Source organism: Blennius ocellaris (genome assembly GCF_963422515.1).
Source record: "Blennius ocellaris genome assembly, chromosome: 16".
NCBI lineage: Eukaryota > Metazoa > Chordata > Actinopteri > Blenniiformes > Blenniidae > Blennius > Blennius ocellaris.
Window position 1 is genome coordinate 5,849,999 of NC_137665.1, and position 15,856 is coordinate 5,865,854.

The 15,856-nt window shown below is 40.3% G+C and overlaps 2 protein-coding genes across 2 annotated transcripts in view; both read left to right on the top strand.

The window, feature by feature from the left end:
- LOC308141690 (adhesion G protein-coupled receptor E5-like) overlaps positions 1 to 1,192 on the top strand; it is a gene marked incomplete at both ends in the record, with an annotated part of 80,615 nt that extends 79,423 nt beyond the window's left edge. Inside the window, one exon of the mRNA XM_080511899.1 lies at positions 1,043 to 1,192. Coding sequence (XP_080368025.1) covers positions 1,043 to 1,192 — 150 coding nt within the window. The remainder of the gene's footprint in view (positions 1 to 1,042) is intronic.
- A 178-nt stretch (positions 1,193 to 1,370) lies between these two features.
- Positions 1,371 to 5,190, top strand: elfn2b (extracellular leucine-rich repeat and fibronectin type III domain containing 2b; the record flags this gene model as incomplete). The annotated part of the gene is made up of 2 exons (XM_080510732.1): positions 1,371 to 1,709; positions 2,656 to 5,190. The coding sequence occupies 2 exons, from the start codon at positions 1,371 to 1,373 to the stop codon at positions 5,188 to 5,190; spliced, it is 2,874 nt and encodes a 957-aa protein (XP_080366858.1).
- Between the last annotated feature and the right edge of the window lie 10,666 nt (positions 5,191 to 15,856).

Consider the following 15,856-nt stretch of genomic DNA (forward strand, 5'->3'; position numbering starts at 1 on the left):
CTTCTTCCTCTAAGAAACAGTGACATTTTCTTTTTTGGTTTTTGAGGATGCTTGAACTCAGAGAACGTGATACCAGAGGGGATCTGAGATGGACAATGCGAGATTAGATAGCTGGACATGTAGATGGTTCAAGCACATTCTGTAATGTTAAAATCTGGATACATTAGTGATTTCATAATCCATGTTCATAGCTCTGATTTGTTCTGCCTGCAGGTATTTCTTTGTGCACGCATGCGGATGAGGACATGTTTATGTTCGAGTGCATGTTTATGTTCGAGTGTGTACTCATGCACACACTGGTCTGAGAGCATGTGTCCATTTTAGTGTGCATGTTTGTGCAGTGTGTGTGTAATCGTATGTTTTTCCCAGCTGCCGAACAAGAGGACAATGTCTGTCATGATGAAGCAGGCGGCTAATCCTCTCCTTATGTAAACGCTTGACTGCTATTCAAATGACATGCAGATAGGTTAGGGAGCTTAGGGTTTGGCAGGATCGTGTCACAACAAGGAATGTTTATGAAGACAGCATTTGGGTGATTAATGCTGCAGTTACTGTCTGAAAACAGGCTTTCTCAAGAATGAGCAGATATCTGCAGGTTCACATACTTTAGGTGGAAGTCAAAACCTGATTAGCCCATATTATCAGCAGGAGCAAGAGAGGGTGGGGCGAGTGGATTACACTAGATGGAGTATTCAAGAAGAAAGCTTTTTGGGGCAATGCGGCATGCATATATTAGCATGATAACAACGAACAACCAGCAGAAGAATAAAGTGCGAAACAAACCAAAATGAAAGCTGAGATTGATTTTGTGATGTCTGCTAGTTCAGTAAATGGAATAATTATTGACTGAGAGAATTGACTGATACAGACGTTTGATGGAATATGAATACATTTGTCCTGCAAAATTCATTCATATTCAAGACTCAAGACTGTGTGCGGTCATTTCTCGCTTAATTTATGGATAAAGTGTCAAGAAAATTTCTTTTCTTTAATATTCAACATATTTTTTCTTATGTTTTTTTTTTTTTTCTCTTCTCCACAGAGCCTACAGATTTTTCCAGAGGGTCAGCGCAAACAAACCCTGAGGACAGAGTATGACGATGAGCTGTGTCGACTTGCATTGCAGTCCAGCAATACATGGCACAACATGGGTCCCATGCTAATCACCATGATGCTGAGACTGGCCTTGTGAAGCCTTCACCACTTTTTTAGCACCCAACCCACACCCATATTGTCTTTGGGGATATTTCCCTGCAACTTTTGCCGCTTTTCCCTCTCTCCTGCAAACATATCCTTCCATTCCAGTCTGCCCCTTACTTCCATCTACTAATTGTAACTTCCTTTGTTTTTAATTTCTTGTCACTGGCATCATGCAGCGGGTTTCTACCACCTCCATTCTCCTACTTATTCTTCCCTCGCTCTTAGTTTTCTCCTATTTCCCCAACATGGCCAATGGGGACTGCTGGCTCATTGAGGGAGACAAAGGCTACGTGTGGCTGGCTATATGCAGTCAAAACCAACCACCATACGAGACAATCCCCCAGCACATCAACAACACGGTCCATGACTTGAGATTGAATGAGAATAAGCTGAAAGCTGTGCTCTTCAGTTCCATGTATCGCTTCACCAACCTGACTGACCTCAACCTCACGAAGAATGAAATCAGCTACATTGAGGATGGGGCTTTTGCAGGACAAGCCAACTTACAGGTGATGAAGACATTCACATTGCAATGTTTCAGCTTAACAAATGTATTCACTGTACTGTGTTTCCTTTTTATTTTATCTATTTTTTTTTTTTTTTTTGAGACTCTAAATCTTATTGTGGCCAATTAGTTTAGATAGTGGCTTAGTTTGTAACACAGTTCCAGGCATTCTACAATGTAGCTTTAATCTGCAGTCTGCAGAATTTCACTTACCGGTACATATTCATTTAATGGTCTTTAAAAAAACACAAAAAAACAGGGGATACTATTTCAATAAAAACTGAAATGTAAAAATCACTGAATTTTCAAAAATGTTTTGATTTCATATTAGACCCTATTTAGGTCATATTGTGCTAAACTCACTGAATGTTTTTGCGAGGATGCCTGTGTGAAGGACAGCCAACTAAAAACATACTTGTCAAATGACCTCATACAAATAAAATCAACATTTACCATTTACCACAAGCTCCTCAAGAAAAACATGTACACACAGTTCATTTTTAAAGTACATCCATTATATTATTCTAATTGTAGTCCATAATTTGCCACAGTTGTTCTGTGGATTTAATTTGGTTGAGTTTCCTGACATGATCCCAGACTCACTCAGTTCACTCAGTTGCGAAGATCAGGGAGCTGTGGGGGTCATGCCATCTGTTGTGAGACTACTCGCTCTTCACCGCAATGAAGATAGCTCTTTGTTATTTTGGCTTTTATAAAGAGGACCACAGTCATGCCTCAGATTAAACTTGAACCCAATTAAACTTCCCCAGATAGAATTTTGTTTCCAAAAGTACTCTAAACATTTCTTTAACTTGTTCAAAATGAAAAACATTCTTAAGTCATAGTGAGTATGCAGTATTATGGGCTAAAAAACTCACTTGAAGATTAATGACTCAAAAAGTAAAACTAGGAAAAAATGTCTCATTGCTGCTTTATGGGGTTTTTTTCAGGTTCTGCAGCTGGGCTACAACAAGTTGACAAACCTGACTGAGGGAATGATGAGAGGGCTTGGTCGTATGCAGTGCCTCTTCCTGCAACACAACCTCATTGAGGTTATTGCCAGCAATGCATTCTGGGAGTGTCCCAGCCTCAGCAGCATTGACCTGTCATCCAACAAACTTGCCCGTATCGATCCCGCCACATTCACTGTTCTCAGTCGCCTCATGGTATGTGAACTGGCAGCGAACCCTTTCCACTGCGGCTGTGAGCTTTACAGCTTCCTCACCTGGTTGGAGTTCTTCAACAATGTCTCACACACCTATGACCGCCTCCAGTGCGAGACACCCCGCGAAATGTTTGGCTTCCCCTTACTGAGTCCTATTGCTGCGGGTAATGCTGGTAGAAATGCCAAAAACATTTTGTACCATCACTGTCGAGGTGGTGTGATGATTCCTGGAATGACTTCGCTCCCTCCAGATCTAGAGGGATCTTCTGGATTAGGACCGGAGATGTTTGGTGGTGTTGGGCCATACCATCAGTCCACCACCTCATCCTCGTCTACTGAGGAGAGCTTCAGTCCCAGCATAAAGCTTCATCATGTGTCTTTGTCGTCAGCATCTCTCCTTGTGAAAATCCCAAAGCCGTTCAGCAAAATGTATATCCTAACTCAATACAATCAAACGTATGTTTCGGATGTGATGAATCTAAAGAATAAGAAGGAGATGATCACCCTCAACAAGTTGAAGCCCCACAATGATTACACTTTCTGTGTTGTATCCATTCGCAACTCTCAACGCTATAACAACACCTGCCTCCAATTTTCCACTCGGGGTCAAAACCATGATGATACACTCCCAAAACCTTCCACTACAACTCATTACATCATGACTATTGTTGGCTGTCTGTTTGGTATGCTAATTATTCTGGGCTTTGTCTACTATTGTCTGCGTAAAAAACGGATGCACGATGAGAAGAAAAAGTCCATCTGTGTCAAGAAAACAATACTGGAAATGCGTTATGGGCCAGAGGTAGCAGCAGCAGTGGCCAATGATCCATCAGCAGTCCATAAGCTTCAGGAACAGTCCAGAGAACACCACCAGTACCAGCATCACCATGGAGGAAAACTGCCCATGTCTACATCCTCAAGCTCTGGGATGCTTCACTCAGCAAATACCACCTCATCAAGACTTTCCTCAATTCCACAAGTTGAAAAGATGGCAACCGCCTTTTCCGAAGCAATGTCTACAAACAAAGGAAACTATATGGATGTGAGAACTGGAGGCTCTGGCATAGATAGAGTGGGAGATGGTGGTCATGGACTAATCAGGGGAGAAGACTTACGGGATGATGATGGAACGGACATTGGTGATGATTCTGATGATGATGGACATGGTTCTGCATCAGAGATATCCACCATTGCCATGGAGGTGGACAAGGTTAATCAAATCATCAACAACTGTATTGATGCGCTGAAATTAGATGCCGCTGCAGTTGCTGTTTCAGGGGCCTCATCTAACTCTAATGCTTCTTCCAATCCCACTTCCCCGCCACCTACCAGCACGTCCTCACTCACTCGAGGCCTAATCCCACTTTCCCCTGGAGTGACCGAGACATGCCAGGTCATGGCTCCCAACAAAATACCCCCTCCTCCTCCACTCCCAGCCTTAAATGCCCCTCTTTCTGAGCGCCCGGGAATCACTGGTGGTGGATATGTCGTGACTCCACCCTATAGGCCCCCTCCTCCAGCCAATGCTGTACGACCCATTCAACGGCAAATGAGTGCAGATGCCGCTGTCGTTATTGTAAATTCTGTCAAGAAACAGTGCAGCACCACATCTTGTGGTTCCATGGGTCGAGACAGGGATCGTGGAGGTGCTAGGGTCTACAGCCTGGATGTTCCTGAGCCAAGGAGCCCAGATCCCTGTAATCAGCAACAGCACCAGTACCCAGACCGAGCCAGTCCTGTGGGCTGTGGGGAGCCCCTGGAAAGGCTGCCTCTGGTGGGGAGTGGGAACTGTGGCGGAGGGGGTGGCGGTGGTTGCGACAGTGGTGGTGTTGGTGCCCATAATCAGGACAACCAGAAGTCACATCATTACCATCAACAGCAACAAATACAGCAGCAGCAGCAGCAGCAGCAGCAGCAGCAGCAGCAGCTGGAAGTGCAGCAGGACTACCACTGCTCGGAGCACCGCCACTCCGTCCCTGCTCTCTACTATGAAGGGTCACACCAGGGCTCCCCGGCCCAAAGAGTTTCCTTTCTGAAGCCCTTGACGCGCTCCCGCCGGGATGCAGCATCATATTCCCAGCTTTCACCGGCTCGCCACCATTCCAGTTACTCTGGCTATTCTTCTAGCCCAGAGTACTCCTCAGAGAGCTCACTGCGGATCTGGGAGCGATTTCGGCCATACCGAAAAGGCCAACGTGACGAAGCCTGTTATGTGACGGCTGGAAACGCCCTTCGAAAAAAGGTGCAGTTCGCCAAAGGCGAGGACCTGCATGACATCCTTGATTATTGGAAGGGCGTGTCGGCACAACAGAAGCTCTGACTGGGGAACAGTAAAGCATTGTGGTAAAATAGGATCAGATTCACTGCACCCCATTGGGCCTTCTGGCCAGAGTAACAGTTCAAAGTTCATGGGGAAGAAAAAAATGGACAAAATATTGCCTTTGTGAATTTTTTTGTTTGTTTTTGATTCCTTTGGCATGCTTGGTGTACAGAATATTGTGTTATAAGCAAGGACTGTGAAACTGTGCCTGGGATCCGAGAGTCATTACAGTGATTTATTTTACACTTCATTGTAGCACCTTTTCATTCTTACTGAGTGTTTGTGGATTTCATATATAGTACATGAAGGGAATGCCAACTGTTTATTTTAACTCAGTTTAACTGATCACCTTTTGTGATCCTTTGGACCATCTTTATCAGTGCCAGATTTTCATCTGTGGGCAATCACTGAGGGTACATTCTGATACCCTTGATTTCAAGCTTGTGAAATTCAAAATGTTTCTTGTTGTGACTTGAGTGCTGCATCAGTTTGTGGCCCCATGTAATTATTTTAAGAGCTCTATGTAAAGCGAAAGTCATGGGGTGCGACCTGTGTTCTTGCTACTGTGAAAAAGAAGATGAGTGAACATAATTGTCACATGGTTTCTCTTCTGAGATCCTTGTTGATGTCACACTGTTTGCGTTATCAAAGCTTCTGTCACAAAAAGAAAGCAATGACTGAAAACTAAAAAGTAAGGAAATAGTCACATGTTTAACTGAAATGATGAAAGACAGAATAAAGTTGAACCTTAAACAGTGTAGTGATTGCATCAGAGGTGTCAAACACATCTGTCCAACTAACACTTTTGAACGGGTCGCTGAGTAAAAAATGAGAGTAGACGATTTTATGTAGAAAATGCTCTCCTACCTATACACAAAACTATTCTGAAAGCATTTGCCTAAACAATGGTCAGAATTTCGGTCTTGAGCAGTATGAATTAGAATTCCCTTAGATGCTACTTATCTGGTCATGTACAATAGGGTGATTTAACCGTGTAAAGAATTATTCAAATGATAGATGAGCTCACGCAGTGTCTTCACAATGAGCTGCAACGGTTGTGTACAGAATGCTGGAGAAATGGAAAGCATAAAAAGGGCAAAGAAAAAAAAGAACCAATCAAAGGGTCAGCAAAGGATTCCTCCTGCCACAGTGAATGTAAGCAGATTATATGCAGGTTATGGAGACATTTTTCATTATTCAGTGTGAGCACTGCAGTACATTCCAAATCCTTTCCCTACCATTGAACCTGAGTGAGGCACACAGGGAAGGGAAAGGACTCTTCTAATTACTGCCAATGTCTCTGTTCCGTTCCTGAAATTAAAGCTATTGTTGTCCATAATTGATAACTCAATCGACTTGTGACAGACGTGCCTGTGTGCACATTATTCCCCATCATTGTGTGTGGATGTGTGGTACATAATTGTCATTGTAAGCAGGTGTTGGCATGCCTTGTCCAATTATAGTGTAAATGCCTAACTTGACTAAAATCGATATTTTGTCAATTATTTGCCCAGTGGCCGATTGTCTTAGTCTGAATACTACAAGATTATTAATGGCATGTACAAATATCTAAATGTCAAACATGTTTACTGCATTCTCAGTATACATTACGTCAACTTGCTTCCTTCTAATACAGCTATCTCCTCACCAAATTTATTCACTCATTCACAAAGTAATTTGGCCTTCATTTGTACTTTGTATTGAAATGCTATATTCATGATATACTTTACAGTATATCACACAGTGCCAATGTTACAAAAGTTATCTGCTCACCCAAAGTTCTGTGCAGCGATTAAATTATTACATCATTGGCTTAACAGACACATCCTGAACCTCCTTCCCTAAAAATGTGAAAACTAAATTCGTGGGTTTTGCTCCACATTTCTGTTCATGACTCTGACCGTGACAAGTTAAATATCAGAAACAATTTTAGCTCACTCTTGATCTTTTATACTGTGAATAATAATCTGGTCCATCTCCAATCTCCTTCCCTGCTCCCATGGGTCCAGTGAGGTGGACACCTCATGGCACGCAAAGGGTACAGAATATGGCCCACTTCTGTTTTATTCAACAAGAGTTGGGTATCATCTCTCATGTCTACATGATTTGGATCTGTATAGCACATATCAACTCTGCTTTTCTTCTTTTTCTTACTTTGTTTAAGTGTGCAAGTGATAAATCAGTAAGCTTTTTTTGCGGGAATAAATGCAGGTTAAATGAGAATGATATGCAAAAATTTGATTATGTGTCCTCTCACTGCTTGATATTTTTTCTTAGAAGCCATTTGTTTGTTTGTTTGTTTTTTTAAGAAAGACACCACTCCCCCCCCCACAAATTTCACAAAGATATATGGATAGTATTAGAGTTATATTCCTTAGATCCAGTGTTCAGATGTGAGTGCAGGGTCAATATATAGCTGAGGTGCTCACCAGTTTTCTTAAGCATATATGGGATGTGCCACTTTGTCCGCCTTCTTTCTATTATAAGACTTAACAGTCAACTGATCTACTTTCATCCTATGTATGATAGGTCTCCAAAGAAACATGTAACTGTGACTGACGTAGACATTCAGGAAATGAAAGACGAATATTAGTTACTGATGGAAAGAATCTGATGTGTTTACATCATCAGCTGCCAAAACCAGTTTACAGAAATGGACATTGAGGATAGGCATAACAACAAACGGCTATCATTCCAGCTGCCAATCATGTTCATCTACCTGACAAAATATCATGCGATAGAAACCAACATTTCTTACTGTCCTGATGGGTAGCTTTTGATTTAATGCATTTATATTTTCATAAACACCTTTTATTACATCAGTGAATTTATCAGGAAATAGATTTTCAGGGGATAGATGCTTCAAGTGCTCTTCTGCTTCTGCTCAAATTTAAAAAAAAAAAAAAAAAAAAAAAAAAAAGAGGAAGGGAGGTATGATCATATGACAGATCAAGCCAAAAAGGCTTTCCATGTCTGTGAGAATTACTGACATATGTTCTGTTTAAAAACAGTGTTTTCACCACATATTAAACGAGTGCTTTTTATGCCATCAGGGGGACTATTCTATTTATCACTGGTGCAAAATGGAAAATGGTTTGCGCGTTGTGTTTTGATGAGTCAGGCAAGAAACCAATTTGATTTTTATTTTAAATGGAAAAAAAATCATGATGAAAGAAAAAAAATGTTTTCCGTTGTTTGATGCATTTAGTTTGCAACTCCTAATTGTCTGCAAAGTACTAATTGGCATTTTAGATGAAATGCCAATTGAACATGGCACTTGGCAGTGGTTATTATGAAGATTTTTCTGGAGGATTGAGGTTCACATGTGTTTGTATGGTTTGCCGCTCTACATGCTTTCAAACAAAACATACTTGGGTAATTGTCAGCTTGAATAATCTGTCACTCTGATTATCTAAAAACTCATACAAGGCCACAAATATCTTGAGAAATGGTAACCTCGCACCTTGTTTTCTTCCCTTGACTCAGGCATCAAACAGCAACCCGCAAAATAATTCTCCTCTCACTCAGCCCACATCCTCAACGGACCCCTGGAGGGTGGCTCGCTTGGAGATGGATGGTCCTTTCTATAGCACCATCTTTGTTGTTTATCTCAGAACCCCAGGAAAGTCAGACGTGAGAAAGTTATTTAATGCGCTATTAAATGTTTAATTCCCTTTGTCAGAGTCTGGCTCAGGTTACTTCCTGTCCACTGTATACTCTCTCCAGACTAGACATTTTCATTTTCAGCACGTTACTGTAATCTTTTGAGATGCTCCTATTTTAAAGTCTGGCCAACATTCAGCACCAACTTGTCATTTTAATGTTAATAATGTCAATACCCGGATGAGCAAAATCATGTGATGTATTGAGTACACATAGATTGACATAACAGTTTATTCACGTTTTACATTGTAAAGTAGATTTAATGCTTTTGCTTGGTCACACTTGCTGAGCTGCCATCACTTTATGGGTCAATGTAATGACTGATTTGCTCATTATGTCCAACTTTAAATCAGTAAGTTGAAGGAGAATGCACCACAATTCAGACCTTCTCAGTTACGATAAGAAGCAGCATCCCAACCGTTGAGATCAAACGCAAACATGGAGACAAGCCTGATAAAAGTCAGCTGATGTTTATTTGATAAGTCTGTGAATGCAGTATAATGTTAATGTTACTTACAGTTGTGTCTCTTCCATGTTGCTGTCAGGACGACTGAATTAGTACAGGGTTAATGAGGCACTTCCCCTCAAGTTAACAGTTTAATGAATGACTAACACGGCAGCTTTTTACTGGAGAAACCATCAATGTTCATTCCAAACCGAGCGGTGGGTTTAGTGAATGGAAATAATAAAGACATCAGGTTTCACGTACAATAAAAGTAACTAGCATTTACCCTGTTTTGAGTAAACAGTTACTAATGCATAATCGGTTAATTAAGCATTACTCCCAAGTTGAACTTCATTATTGTGGTTTATCGCAACACTGTATTAGATTTATGAAACAAGATTGGTTTAGTGAAGTTATGTTCAGTAAAAATCATCAAAACTGTTTTTGTTGGACGTTAGAGTGATTTTAATACCGTCACCTTTCCATGTCTTTATCCCCCCTACACACGCACGCTCATGCACAACAAGAGGACATGGTAGGAAAAAAGAGGGGGGAAAAAAGTGAGTCATAATGAGTCATCCACTGACGAAACTAAAATGACTCCTTTCCTGAAAGGCAGGTAATGGGCAAGGTCTTCAGAGAAGAGTGCGATAAGCAGGATTTTTGGCAAAATGCAGGCAGATATTTGGAATAAAAGATGCTGAAGCACAGCTACACTAAAACCTACCATGCATGAATCACTACACTGCATCAAATGAACCATAACCCCCACACACTCACGCACAAATGCATACAGGCGCACACACGGCACACACACAAAGATGCATGCACCAAACCAACAACATATTTCAGGAGCACTTATTATTTAACATTTACCATTTCTCATTGCTGAAGGCAGTTTCCTTTTAAAGCCTTAAGAAGGGTGGTTTCATTTCCACTTAATTTTAAGACAGGTGACGGGCAGGGAGTCACACTGACAGTGGGTTGCAAATCCTATAATTTGGTATCTTTGGACTTTTCATGTCTATTAAGTCCATTACCCCATTAGCCTGTGTGGATAACATGCCAAAATTGATAATTGGAAAATTCTCCAGTGTGTCTCTTCCTGATAGCCTTGGACGGGCTTATGTGATCAAATTAAATGCATGCCACTTTTGTACTGCCCTAATGTGAAATTGTATTCATCTAAATGATGAAGGAATAACTCAGTTGAGACAAATGAAACGTGTCTTGGTGTGACTGATTTCTTGGTCATTTTTCAGACAACTCCAGTGGGCCGAGCACTGCCAGCACTTCCTTTTGAACTGCCAAACATTTACGAAATATGTTTTTGTGTTGTTGAAAGCATTTACTGAAAACAAAGCAAACAAACAAAAAAAAGAATCCCAATCGGAAACCACTCGAAAATTCTAAGGTTTCTTTGGGAGCAGAAGAGCACTTGACTATAATTTAAGTCAGCCAGATTCGGCTGAGGTTTGCCACCTGATATTGGACCGAGTTTCCAAAGATGGAAAAAGGATCTTAAAGAATCTGTGAAATATCTGTGCATTTTGTATACTACATGAAGGGAAAAAAAATTACTATGGTTAAAAATGCTTACATGGATGTTTTATACTCAGCCTGATCTCTTGATGTCTGTGTGTTTCTCTATTTTTAGTTGGTTGTTTGTCTTTACTTTGTTTTGGGGGGTTGGAGTGGGGGGCGGGGTGGTTGATGGGAATGGAGGGGTGACGTTTTGTAAATGCAATGATATATGTTATAACGGTTTAAGAACAGAGGAAGCTTAACATAGTGTACTACATAAAAGAAAAGTTGTTATATTTGCATGACTCCCTGTATTTTTTTGAGAGACAAAAAGTATATTGTTGTGTACAATGAGTGGGCGTACATTGAAAACAAAAACTGTAGGGGATTAATTGAAATACAGTATTATCAAGTACGTTTGAGCTCAACATCTATGTTCTAGCCTTTTTTTTGGAATCTCTGTTTAATAATTTAATTCTCAATGATGTTTTATATTTCCATTCTTGCCTACTGTTTTTTTTTTTTTTTTTTTTACATATGGGTGATTTTGTTGTATACTGACACTGCAGCTCTTTTAGCCACAGGCTGAAGGAGTGCACATTGCTAAGAGGGGGTGAAAATGTTTGAAGCTGTTGGTTGTTTACATCCATCTGCACTCTGTTTTTGTACATTCTGAATTTATTCTCTCGGCATACATGCAAAGCGGTCCTCTATGGCTTCAGATGGGGCTGTGTCACAGTATGTTTGCTTCATCTGTTGCTTTACAGAAACCATGTAGTGTCTTCGTCTCACATTGCAGACATGTCACTATACAGTCAAACCTTGGTTTTATCGAACAGCTCACAATGGGAGGGAATTGGTTCACAAGCAAAATTCACAAAGTTGCAAATACATCAGTTGCCCGACACTAACTGGGTTGACTAACAAGTTGCCCGGCAACAGAAGGCAACATGTCCTTACTGTGCAGTCGCTGCTTTCAGTGCGTGAATGCATGCTCTCAACGATACTGGACTTTGCTGATGTTTTTCATGCTATTTCGTTCTGTGAGACGAAATGGGAGCAAAGATTCTTGAGGAAGTGGAAAAGAAAAAGGGAACACAATACGAGCAGCTATAGAGGTAAAGAAAGAGATAATAAAGAGGCCCATAAGTCTGACTACTGACTCCCAAACAATAACATCGCCCCCTTTACTTTGCTTCTACATAGGCCTTTATATACAAGACATCTTTATTTTGAGGGTCTCTTGTTTTCTTATGGGGGAAAAAAATGTTTTCATTTGAGGACACATTTGTTTTATAACAATTTTCAGGAGCAAATTACCAACGAACCAAGGTTTGACTGTGCATTTCCGAAGCAGACCATGCTGAAATGATGCAAACACACACACCATTGGATGGTCTTATCCTAATCTCAATCAATCAGTTAGAAGTCTCTGGAAAATTAATGCAGCATCAGCAGCTTGTCGCTTGGCCTCAGCCTGCTTGCTGTTAGTTAAATGACTGATTTTCATTCTTCCTCCTCCAGCCTCAGAGTCCACTGGATTTCTGTCCAACTAGTTAATTGAATTCACCTTATATCCAGTGTTAAAATGTTTTTGTTTTTGTTTTGTTGGATTTTTTTTTGTGTCTTTTTACAATACATTACTTTATTTTACAGACATTTTTATGGACATTTTCTTTTCACAGATAACATTATCTTGATTAAAAGAGGGAGGCCAGCGATGATACTGTAGAAGATAAAGCTGAAACTATCCAATGGAATGATGAAATACAGAGAAACATAAAGCATTTTATACCTCTTATGGATGCACGTTCATACCACTGCTAAATAGACATTTGAGAAATTTTGGAAGTAACGACTTTCATTAAAAAGAAGGGAAGTACTGCATTTACTCACCAGTATTGCTTGTCGGGAAGAAGTGGCTGAGTACATTTTAATAACAATAAGGTTGATGCCATGAAACAAAAAGTTATCAATATGTTTACTTTGAGCAGTGGTTATTCTGAAATGTTCCTATTGAGTGAGTCATTGTCAATTTTATGGCACAGCTTTTGTCAAGAACATGCTTGTGTCAATTACAAAGAGAATTAAACCACAACGATCTTTGGGCAACATCTGATATCACCTCAATGAGGCTATCCTTTATCAGTGAGCCAGTTTGTAGACTCAAGCTATAACAGGAGGAATCTGTGCTGTAATCAGCTGAGGCATTTCTTCTTTAAATATAGTCTGCAAGTCAGCACTCTCTTTTATCTCAACTCTGCTTTAGGGAGGTCAAACTTACAAAAAGGACCCATTGTGGTAAGACTGTGTGGCATTCAGTGTCAGAGGCCCATCGCTGCTCTGATCAATGTTAATGTTTTCTGCTCTCGCAGAACGCAGAGGCTGGCATCCATTGTTATTCCGAACACACAAGCCAGTGGGGTGGTACTCCCAAAGCCAGAATGATTGGGCTTGTCAGGGCCTGAGATTGAAAACTCAGCAGCTTCCATAAATGGCTGTCAGCCCACAGAAAGAATGCACAGAAGAAGAGCGCGTTCACTCATTGAGGAAAATTAAAAGTCTGTGAAAGGATTCCTTTAAAAGCTAATGGCGTCCTCTGTTTTCATATTCACCGGTGAGTGCACATATAGCAGAAACATCAACATTTTTGAGTCGATATAGAAAAATGGATTGATTTGATATATTAACAGCTCTAATTCTACTAATGATACCAATTTCCATGTTTCCACACTGTGACATTATGCCCACATATTTCAATGTGAAGAAATAGCATATGGCGTGTGTTAAAGACTTCAAATTATTCACATGTTTGATTTTCACATCCTTTTCCCTCAATAGTTTCTCTGTGTTCATTTTCCCGCAACAAACCCGGATCAGAGGCATCCCACTGTCTTACAGGATGGAACAGCTGAAAAAAAGGTATAAATAGCATGAACAGACCCTCAAAAATGACAGTATCTGTGATCACAACCATGTAATATACAGTATCAGTACTAAAGTGTCATTGTGTCAAATTCAAAGTTCTGTGGTTGTATTCCATTAAAATCTAACGTGACTCCTCCCCCCCCTGGTTTAATCTTCTTGATGTTCAGAGACCAGAAGGGGAAAATCAAATCAAAGGTTTGGGTTAATATTGTAGCGCTGACAGGGCGTGCTAAGAATGGATCACTGAGATGTCGTATTGGAAATTAGAACCTGGACATTATGAATGTGAACTCAAACACAAAATACGACAAAGAGGGGTGTGATCAGCCACAAAACACCCCTCCTACCCATGGTGTTACACTTACCAACATGTATATACCAACACGCCTAATTATAATAAACTAAGAGAAATAGTCCAGGGAAATAACGTCCCATAATCCCTTGTGCTGGCCCCCACCCCCGTGACGGCGTCACCGGCATCCTACAGCCGCCGCTACAATATGAACAAATCTTGGCTTTCTGCTTTCTTTAACTATTTGTTGCTGATATTGACATTTTTCCCTTTGCAATTTCTGTATAAAAGATCTATTTCTATATTTGCAATAAATTTGTAATTAAAAATGAAAAACATTTGCAATGTCTCTTATTTCAATGATGTATTATGTTGACGAAAATAACATCACAATGACTTTAAGTAAAGGTGCTTTTGACAACAGATACAGGTGAGGAAGTGTGCCTGCTCCCACGTTGGTCCCAATAGATGGGTTGAGTGTCTGAATGGCAGCTGCGTAGAAAGGTGTGTGAATGTGTGTGTGAATGGGGTCAACAGCATGAAGCACTTTATAGGTACCCACTCTGAACAAACATACTGAAATAGTGTTGCAGGTAGCGTTGACCTGTGAGCTTTTAAAACACCAGGCTGCATGTCAATAAATAATGCTGGTAGTTTGGCACACAGTCGCTCTTTGAAAACATCCGACATTTGTGTTAATCAATTCTCATCTCCACACTGCCGCCACAACTCCTGCATATCTGTACGGTGCAAGAATTTAGACAGGAAATCAGATGTCTTAGAAGTATTTACCGTAGAACATAAATCTTCCTTTCTGGTTACATAGGTGATCCCAGCCAATTATGTGCAAAGGTAGGGCACAGCCTGGACTTTATATATAAATTAACAAGAACAACATTTCTGTAATTCGAAACTGATTCTGAAACATGAATTAATAAACAGACTTACAGTACATATGTTCACACCACAAAATCATGTCAGTTTATTCATTTTTTTTAATATAATTTTATTTATTGTTTGCATGCAACACAACAAATCCTGTGAGCTTGACTGAGCGTGGTCTGCACTTGCATAATTAGCAATGTGGGAGGAATTTAATTATCTCCTTGATATGTAAATTCTATGTTGAATGGTTTGTTGACAGCCAAGTCTGTATCTATGCTTTTTTTTTTTTAATCTAAAACTTTCCATGAAAGCAATGCTCTTTCATCCATTTCATTATAACATCCATTTACTATTATTAGCCACTTCCCATATTGTGGATTCGTTGTCTGTGTGCATCAGTATGTTCGGTATGCCTGGTACTGAAAAATGTTCTTCATTGAATTCAGAATAAAGTGAGATTAAAAGTGTGTTTTAAGCATCTTTTTTTTTTCTTTACAGTTTATACAGTGGCTACATAATGTTGACCTTCGGTCTTAAGTTGACGCCACTGTACACAACCATTCAATACATGTAATAGAGAGTTCTGTGCAAAGTGTACATTCTTCATGTACTATTTACTTCATTCTGTGTTTCATGCAAAGCACCCGGACTGCCCTCTGTTACACATTGTGAGATTTCTTTCACAAACACACATCACTCACCACTTCATTTAAACCTCTGCCGGTTTTTAACAACCACAAGCACAGATGGGTAAAAACTGAAACCTGATGACTCATGGAAACAACAGGAGCGTCCTGCTCAGCCACAATTCCCCTCAGAGTCAGATGTTTTAATCAATTGTGAGCAAACGCTTTGATACACATTCAAATTTAATGAGAAGAACAACCACAGAGTTTCCTGAGACGTCTCACGAGGCGGGCTTTCATCGG